General features: G+C 43.0%; 1 protein-coding gene across 2 annotated transcripts in view; it reads left to right on the forward strand.

Annotated features, from left to right (window-relative positions):
- Window positions 1-9,449, forward strand: part of LNP1 (leukemia NUP98 fusion partner 1) — a 29,266-nt gene extending 19,817 nt beyond the window's left edge. For both annotated transcript variants that reach the window (XM_075263659.1, XM_075263658.1), the window contains 2 exons: window positions 4,696-4,788; window positions 9,134-9,449. In XM_075263659.1, coding sequence (XP_075119760.1) covers window positions 4,696-4,788; window positions 9,134-9,241 — 201 coding nt within the window. In that variant the 3' untranslated portion in view covers window positions 9,242-9,449. The remainder of the gene's footprint in view (window positions 1-4,695; window positions 4,789-9,133) is intronic.
- Window positions 9,450-10,113: the final 664 nt, after the last annotated feature.

Genomic DNA, 10,113 nt, shown 5'->3' on the forward strand with positions numbered 1-10,113 from the left:
ACCGGAGTAGCAGGCGGAGAAGCTGCTATGGGGCCCAACAACTAAAGGGCCCATTCCATTCTCGGATATAAAGTGCAGTTATGGACAATGGAAGGATTGTTAATTGTGTATTATCCCTGTGCTGTGATATCATGTGTTCATTTTATCTGCATGATGACATCATCATATTTTTTCTCTTGGGCTGTGATGTCACTGCAGGCTAGTTTTACACTCATTCTGTGTGTCAATCTGGAAACTTTAATGTCCAAACAACGGACATAAAACCAGTAATGTGAAACTACCCTGATCGAGTTTAATAAGTAGTGTATACAGTATATACTGACACAGTAAGGTAGACTGAATTTTATCAGTCCAGGCTCTGTAATACTAAAGAATTTTGGCACTTACAGATCCGTTGAAAAATTGCTGCATGTGCCCCTGTTAGCAACCATGAGTAAAAAAAATTGTACAAAAATATTTTCTGCTTCCAATGATTTTCTAATTTTTGTCATGTTTTTAAAAGGTGAGTACCAAAGTTATCATTCTTAGGTGTCAGTAGAAACTGCTATTTTACTATTCCCTAGAGGAAATAGACGACCAACCAGAATATGATAATTCAGCACCCATAAGACCCTATTCATGGCAGGTAAAATGATGTATACAAAATTTAACTCAATATGTTTCAGAATATATATAAACTATACTTTATACTCTGTTTATTTTATTTGTATATAAAATATATTTTTTTTTTCTGTGAATTTTAGTATATAAATCTCTAATTGTATTATTACTCACACCACAATTGCCATACAGAATATATATACTATATATATATATATATATATATATATATATATATATGTTTATTCTACTGTATATAAGAATAATTGCCTGTTCTGTGAATCTTAAGTATGTAAATCTCTAATTGTATTATTGTTCACACCACAATTGCCATACAGTATATATGTATAGTTACACAACTGTATTGCTTTCCATTAGCCTTCACAGTATGGAAATGAATGCTTTGTGTCTCTGCGGATATTGTCATATATGTGCTGTTCACACTTACGTTGTGCCTCAGTCTCTGTATTCTTCAAAGCCAACAATAAATATTTTAAGTGTAACCTAGTATTGTGCGTGACTACTTATTGACTGCACCGCTCCTTACTGAAGAGGACAAAGGTTGTACATACAGTGTCTATGGAAATCCCAGTGTACAGTTGCAGACGTTGTATATTATCTTGTGTATACATGTGAGGAAGGCATGACATCACTTCTCGACTTCCTTCTGTGTATTTCACGAGGCAGAATCGTTTCTAAACGGTGACCTGACTTTTTGGAAAAGTGACAAAGATGTGTATTAAATTCATAATTAAATTCATAATTAAGGATTAAGCTAGAGAGTGGAAGGGAGAGGAGAGCAGGAGAAGGAGCTGCTATGATATGTCTCATAAAAGGCACAGAGCCAGCAACAACATTGAGGACTTAAATAGAATCTTTCACCACCACCAAGTCCAATTCTTAACATTATTTAATAGCGGCTGCTCCACTGATTCTGGCACAGTTGGAATCTTTTCAGTAGTCCCCACCGTTTCTGAACAATCAGTGCTGTTAGTTTTGGTGCCTGATATGCTATTTAGTCTCTGTACTGTCAGGAGGGTGAAGTCAGACAGGAGCAGACAAGGGGTGTGATTCTGAGCTCTGACACTGGCTGCCTCTTATTGGAGCTCTGAATCACACCCCCTGCCTGACTCCGCCCTTCGGACATTACAGAGCCTAAATAGCACATCAGGCACCAAAACTAACTGCTGTCTGTCTATCTATCTATCTATCTATCTATCTATCTATCTATCTATCTATCGTAATCTATCCTCTAGCATGTGTTATGTTCCTCCCATTGTCTTTACAGCTAAATCACGTCATTTTGTGACACTTCTTCGCTGTTTCGCTTCTCTAGACCTACCATATTATACAGAAATTGATCCGTCCGTCAGTGTAACCTATGCGTTGAGCAGTATTGCGGTACATTGTGTGACTTGCTATGTACTTATTAGATCTCGCATGCTATATGGCACAGTCCTCTTGACTAACAAGCATTTAATGACTCTGAACCCATCTGACATCCTGTTCTCTTCATCTTTCCCTGGAGGATCCTGATCACACAGAATTGCACCTGACACCTCTTCAGCTTCAGGTTTCTGGATTTTTACCAATCTCTCAGCTGATAATACCATGTGTTTTCCTTCCATGTGTATGTCCAGATTGTGAGCTCCCTGTGGGCAGAATTATCTTAACCTTATGTTGTTATCCACATTTGTGTTTCGATGCTTGTATGTTATATTGTATTGTCAGTCTATCAGTTGCATGTTGTTTTTGCGTGACCTATTGTAGTCTGTCAGCTGTATATAATATCACCACATGTGTATACAGTTATATAATTGTACATGTCTGTTGTTAATTCTGTAACTGGGGCATACACAGGATTTTGGCAAGGGGTGTGTGTTGGGTGATGGGGGGTTACATACATAGATATTAACTATTAAACAGTTGCACCATGAGATACCATCCTGATAACAAGATCTCATAGGTCCCAGCTGCAGGACCACCATACAGTGCAAGCTAGTGTGTGATGCCATTAATAACGCTTCAGCAAGAGAACCATAGGCTTCATATTGAGGTTGGCTAAGTGCTCTGTATCACTTCACAGTGCTCCCAATAAGAGTGCAAGCAAGAAAGCCACGGTAGTCCTAATAACAGTGCAAGCAAAAAAGCCACAGGGCTCCCTATAACAGTGCAAACAAGAAAGTCACAGTGCTCCCTATAACAGTGCCAGCCATGGCAAAAGGTTACTAGAAGGGGCAAATATTTCCAAGGTGCTATTTACTGCATGCAATGGCTTACTGAAGTCTTATACAGTAGATTCAAAGGATTTGGGCTTATAAAAGATGTTATATGACCACTTTATAATAGCATCTATCTATAAATCCCTGAGAGATTAATGTTCTTGTAACTCTTATTTTGTAAGGTTTAAGAGGATCATTGATATATCTAAGTCTTTTGTGTAACTTTAATCCTACTACAGCTTCAGAGCACCAGTTGCAAAATCTTCCTTCATAGTCCCACAGTGAGGATACAGTTGTATGACTGCATTGCTAAATACTGGGTAAATTTATAAGACTGGCATATTGTACACCAGTCTTAATAAAGAGCCCAATTGGCGCAGGCAAAGGAGATTTATGAAGAAGATATGGGCTCTTTATAAATCTGTCAACTGTCCATGCCCCAGAATGGAAATCTATGCCAGGGAAGAATTGGTGTAGATATACATTCTAATTCACACTGGAAAATGTGAGTTATAATAAATCTGTTGAGCCAAGATGTCCCCACATTAGCACATAGTGGGGACTTGTGGCGCACGTTAGCCCTGGAAAAGTCCCTCCCTTAAAAGGGTTTTATCATTACAGACTCTTATGCCCTGTCCACAGCATAGGGGATAAATGTCAGATCACTGGAGGTGCATCCGTTGGGACCATAAGCAATCAAGAGAAAGTGACCCGAAAGTCCCCCTCTGTACTCCATGTGAAAAAGGTGCTGGTGTGTATGACCAATGCTCAATTAACTGCTATGAGGCTTCTGGAAATTGGGTTCCTGGAAGCTCCATATGAGTGAATAGAGTGCCGGACCCTGACAGATCACATACTGAGATAACCTATAAGTATAGGTCATCAGTATAAAAATTTGATTTAAAAATTAAAGGGGTTGGCCAGGACTTCATTTTTATGGCCTGTCCTTAGCATATGCCATAAATATCTGATCCCTGAAGTCAACAGGTGCCCACCACATGATTTGGTTGTGCGTAGCCACTTCTTGTGCTCATATTATACATTATGTATGAAGCAGTTGCCACCGTGGCCTATATAGTGGCCGGACTGTCCCATTTACATCATTGGTTCACATGAGGGATACTGTAGATGTATAATTAATACATTAATACAAAATACCAAAGCTCAGTGGTGTACCCATAGTAAAGATCAAATTGGGCCAAATCAAACAACTTTGCGAACCTTGGCTTGGTGTTGGTTTTCCTTTTGTCCTACTTTGAGGGGATCATCGAGCTATAGCTATATACACACAAAGTCATCATACCTAGGCACGATATGACGCCTGGGATCTTTAAGGCTAGGTTCACATGTACGCTCGGTGACCATTTGGGGATACCGTCCCCCATTTCAGTTGCAGGCGGACCCCATTATAGTCTATAGGGTTCGTGGCAGGTGTGAACCAAACGTAAGTTATATCTTATGAGGAACATGTATTACCCACCGTATTTACTCAGGTTGACTACTATCCCTCAACCCTTTTATGTTGTACTGATTTGTTGACCCTGCACAATGAAAAACAAGTGAAAGTGAGTTTATTGAAGCGTAGTATTGACACCCAAGTACAACCAGGCCAAAAATAGTAACAAATAATTCCAAATCCATCCCGTTGTGAAGGGGTCTGGTCCTCTACTAGTCACCAAATGCTTTAATTAAACGGTTAATGCTTTCAGATTCAGCAACACTAATTTAGAACTGGGCTGCCGTCCAGGGCCCGACCATTGTAACCTCAGGCCGTTTTGTGTCATCTCTGTTTTGTTTGTCCCTGACCTTGTACAGCAGCAGCAACAGATCGTGTATGGTAATTATAATGATAATGATTTGTTTTCCTCTGAAGGATGAAGATGAGGATCCATGTGTTATCTGCCATGACGACCTTCACACTGACAGTATCTGGCAGCTGCATTGCTCACACAGGTTCCATAAGGAGGTACTGAGAGGGTTAACATATCATTTTTAATTCTTCATCCCCATGCATATTAACTCTTCCATATAGATTTATATTGGTGGGCAAGAGATTAGGTAATGGAAATGAGATTGTGCTATAAAAGTCTAGAACCGCAATAAGATTTACTTATGTGACACCCATGGAAGGTGTCAAGTCCATAAAGCTGGCCATAGAGTGTTGTCTACTGGAATGGACAATTTGAGCCATTTTGGCAGAGGATCAGTTATAAAAATACCAGAAATGACGATGATGGTTGGATATTTTTGGCCTGCAGTCTGTCAAAAATATAAGTGCATGACTGACCAAATTTACAGGCTCAGGACAATTTGGTTTCTCTTTTTTCCTAAACTGTCCGTCAATTGTCCATTTTACTCTAGGTTCACACCTGCGCTTGGGTTTCCGTTCTTTGGGTTTGCTTGAGGTCCCAAAAAATAGAAACCCAATCTGCCATAGACTATAATCGGTTCCACCAGGACTTATCTCTCCACATTTTTCAAACAGATTCAGGGACAGAATCCCTGAATGGAAAACAAGCACTGGTGTGAACCCAGTGTTAGGGAGCCTTCACACGGAGTTACGTTGCGCTCATTCTGAGCGTAAAAACACGTTCAGAATGAGCGCGTAAAAAGCAGCTCCCATTGACTTAAATGGAAGCTGGCATACGTGCGCTCCCCATTGAAATCAATGGGAGGCCTTTTTGGTACTTTTCGCTTATCGGGCCAGCATCGCAGTTCAGCATCAGCATCGGCTGGCTGGCTGGCACTGGAGCTGTGTATAAAGGAGCAGCGGATCAAAGGATGCCAGAGAGGGGCGCCCAGACCCTGCCCTCACTCGTGGTGCGGAGAGGATGGTGGAGCCCGGCCTGGTATGAGCGGTGTGTCACCGTGACAGATGCTGTGTGCGTGTCACTGCAGCCGCAGCATCAGGGGGTGACGTCCAGCTTCAATGTGTCCTCCGGGCACTGGGACGTGCAGCCCGGCTGCTGAAAAGCTTGTGCTCACCGACAATCACCGCAATCCCCCAGTCAACCCACGCCCCCGTCGGACGTCACCCCCTGATGCTGTGGCTGCAATGACACGCACACAGCATCTGTCACGGTGGCACACCGCTCACACCAGGCCAGGCTCCACCATCCTCTCCACACCGCGACTGAGGGCAGGGTCTGGGCGCCCCTCTCTGACATCCTGTGATCTGCTGCTCCTTTATACACAGCTCCAGTGCCAGCCAGCATCGGGCCAGCAGTTCAGCATGTCCCGATGCTGATGCTGAACTGTGATGCTGGCCCTATAAGGGAAAAGTACCAAAAAGGCCTCCCATTGATTTCAATGGGGAGCACACTTATGCCAGCTCCCATTCAAGTCAATGGGAGCTGCTTTTTATGCGCTCATTCTGACCGTGTTTTTACGTTCAGAATGAGCGCAGCGTAACTCCGTGTGAAGGCTCCCTTAGTTGTATACACAGTATTTCATGAGGAGGAAGTGCCTGAGCTTCTGGGTCCTAGAGGACCAAGATCAGCTCTGCAGAAAGTGCTAGAGCAGTGGTTCTTAACTTTGTTTGAGGTACCGAACCCACCAGTTTCATATGCACATTCACCGAACCCTTCTTTAGTGATAAATTAAATATGATTTTTTTTTTTCCAAATTCAAGACATAGGTATATGGCTTTTTACTGGTACACAAAATGAACCGTGCGTATGGCCTAGGGTTCGATCAAACCCTGGTTAAGAACCACTGTGCTAGAGGTTGTATTGCTCCTATAAATGGGACTCAAATCCAGTTAAAGGAGAAATCATTACAAAATGTGAAATGATGTTAAAAGATGTAATACCAAAAAAAAAAAAGGATTGAAAAGTAGAATGCCACTACCACACCCGCATCACAGATTCTAGCCTTACCCTGGCAACATAAAACTGTGTCACCTATATCAAAATTTCCATAATGGAGAGGGAAAAGTATCTTAAAAATTGTTTAGGAGCACTTTGTGCTATTAAAAAAAAATAATAAAAAAAGTGCTCTGCCGCTTCCTCTTACTGATGATGGCTGCAATATCAAGTACAGCCTCTATGCAATGTGAGGCGCTGTGCATGGTATTGGGTGAAGAAGCTGCTGCGCTCACACGAATGCTACACTCTCTATAAATAACTGATCTGTGGGGGTCTCAGAAATCAGACCCCTGCAATCAGATATTGATGACTTATTCTAAGGATAGGTCATAAATAGTTAATTCTCAGAAAACACCTTTAAATTAACTTACATAAGAAGATGACAATTGGGTTATGTAAGGACAGATAATGAGAGCTTCTGACCACAAAGTGCTTATTACCGCACATGGAGGGTTTCCAAATTCTCTGTGCTGTATAACTGATCCTTCTGGCGACAGCTCTGAGCTCCTGTTATTTGGATGTACTGGTACTGGAATGGGGAGATGTACCTCTATCTGAGTTCTGTGCCATTAGAAGACAGAAGCAGAGGCGCACAGAGATATTGGGCCCGAACATGAGTGCATCCAAAGGCCTCACTTTCATGCAAGAAGACACCAGTGTTACAAATGGCCATGGTTTTTGAGAGCCCTGAAACTTTAAGATAAGCTGCTGGCCCATGCACCCGTCCTCTGCTATCATTTTAAAGAGGACCTTTCACCACTTTTGGGCACATGCAGTGTTATATACCGCTGGAAAGCTGACAGTGCGCTGAATTCAGCGCACTGTCGGCTTTCCCGATCTGTGCCCGCTGTAAAGAGCTTACGGTGCCGGTACCGTAGTGCTCTATGGTCAGAAGGGCGTTTCTGACCATTAGCCAGAGACGTCCTTCTGCCTCGCGGCGCCAATCACGCTGTGCTGTGGAGCGGGGAGGAACGCCCCCTCCCTCTGCTCACAGCGCTCGTCCATAGACCAGCATTATCAGGAGAGGGAGGGGGGAGTTCCTCCCTGCTGCACAGCACAGCGCGATTGGTGCCGCGAGGCAGAAGGACGTCTCTGGCTAATGGTCAGAAACGCCCTTCTGACCATAGAGCACTACGGTACCGGCACCGTAAGCTCTTTACACCGGGCACAGATCGGGAAAGCCGACACTGCGCTGAATTCAGCGCACTGTTAGCTTTCCAGCAGTATATAACACTGCATGTGCCCAAAAGTGGTGAAAGGTCCTCTTTAATATATTTTATCCATGTTGTGTCCTGTTTTACACAGAGGTGTAAGGGGCGTTCACACTACCATTGGTGTCCGATTGCAGTGTCCGTTGCTACTGTCCGGACATCAGTTACAGTCCGTTATTTTCTGTCCGTTTATTTTCTGCACATGCTCAGAAAGCATAAACAGCAAAAAAGAAAAAACGGACAGTATAAAAAACAGACACTAACTGATGCTAAGGGCTCGTTCACATCAGCGTTGTGAACTCCGTTATGCAGGTTTCCGTTTCCTGCCTAAAACAGAGGCAGGATACGGAAACCTGCAGGAGTCTCTCTCACCCATTCATTTGAATGGGTGAGAGAGATGTCCGGCCGTGAGCGGCGGTGAGCGTTTTATGCTCTCCGCCGCGAAACCGGGTTTTATAATCCGGACACAGAGTCGGACATGCAGTACTCTGTGTCCGGATAAAAAAAATCCGGTTTCGCGGCGGAGAGCATAAAACGCTCACCACCGCTCACGGCCGGACCCGGTCTGTGCTTTCCGTCTTCTGGCATGCAGAAGACGGAAAGCACAGAACGGAAAGAAGAACGCAGGTGTGAACCTCACTGATACTAATGTGTCCGTTTTTTTTTAACTGATCTATTAAATGGATCAGTTAAAAAAAACGGACGCATTAACATCAGTTAGCATCAGTTAGTGTCAGTTAATGTCCGTTATGATAGGTGTCCGTTTTTTTTCTTTTAAACGGTCACCTTCATAACGGACACCAACGGTAGTGTGAACGCCCCCTAACTTGAAGCTCCTGGTCCCTGATGCTAAATAGTAACAGGGCCCCTACTTACCATGTGCTATGTCCTCTTCTTATGTTATAGAGCGGTCCAGGAAGAGTGTAGAGCGTATAGAGATCTAGCTATAGATCTACAGGTAGCAGTCCCTGGTTACTGCCACATGAAATATACCACTATCCCAAATTGCACAAAGTAGGTAGAGGCCCCATCACAAATTTTGCACTGGAGCCCGGGATCTTCTGGTCCCAGAAGTGATTGCTATCCCAGTACCCCTTATAGCCATACTCCTGGATGTAACTGTTGCTTCTATCTTACTAGTGAACATTTCTTAGATTTTCAGTAGCACAGAACTAAACTACCGTATATGTTGAAATCTATTAAGTAACTAACATTATAGTGTTTCCCTCCACAGTGTATAGAGAAATGGCTGTGCAAGAAGCAGACGTGTCCCACGTGTCGAGTCCAGGTCATCACATCCAAGACTTTTTTCTTATCTTCTGCCCGGATGAAAGTTCCTTGAAGAACAAAGTTGTGAATATTCTCTTTACAGGTGTAAAGAAGTGACAATGCCCGAACGTATGACAGCTGTTGTGCGCACCTACTTTTTTATGATAGAATCTTATTTTTACAGATGATTACATTTTGTGGTACAGAATATTCTAGATTTTACATCTCAGCTCTAGTTTTTATTACACAGCTGCATTGTAAATAAAGTTACTTATTTGGTATATTCTGTCTTGTGTCTTATATATCTAAAATGAAAAGCAAAGTAATTCTGCAGAAGTTCAAAATGAACTATGAAGACTTATATGTTGCCAAAGAAACAAACTACAGAGCCTACGTAGTCTGATGACGCAACCTATGGCCATCGTTACTTATTGCCTTTACTTCTTGCTACCTTATAAAATATACAGAAAATATCAGGGGCAGGAATGGCCTCCTGAAATCAGAGGCCCCAAAAAGTCCTGCATACACAGATTATAGGGTATGGAGTCCCTCGTGCTCCCTATGTGACTACTATTTGGAGGGTTGTCCGTTGTTCTGGACTGTCGGAGGAGAGCAAACATTAATGTGAACTTCACATTCCTCTTCATTTTATGGCTGCCAGCTCCCTGTGGTGGGACGCCGATACTGATGAATGGGCCAATTCAGCAGGGAGTCTTGAGCCATGGACTCTGCGGTTAAATCAGCTGTGGCATCCGTGGTAAGATTATTTTTTCAGCTTCCTTCTGCGATCTCTGACTCCTATTGAAAACAATGGGAGTTAGATTCTGGGTGTCACCAAATCAGTGGCAAGTTCATACGTATGAAGACCCCCTAAGGGGGCTGTGTGGGGACCACAAGGAAGCTTTATACCGTGTTAGGCCTGGTTCCCATCTGCGTTCAGTATTC

The sequence above is a fragment of the Leptodactylus fuscus genome, chromosome 2, assembly GCF_031893055.1.
Source record: "Leptodactylus fuscus isolate aLepFus1 chromosome 2, aLepFus1.hap2, whole genome shotgun sequence".
Taxonomy (NCBI): Eukaryota; Metazoa; Chordata; class Amphibia; order Anura; family Leptodactylidae; genus Leptodactylus; species Leptodactylus fuscus.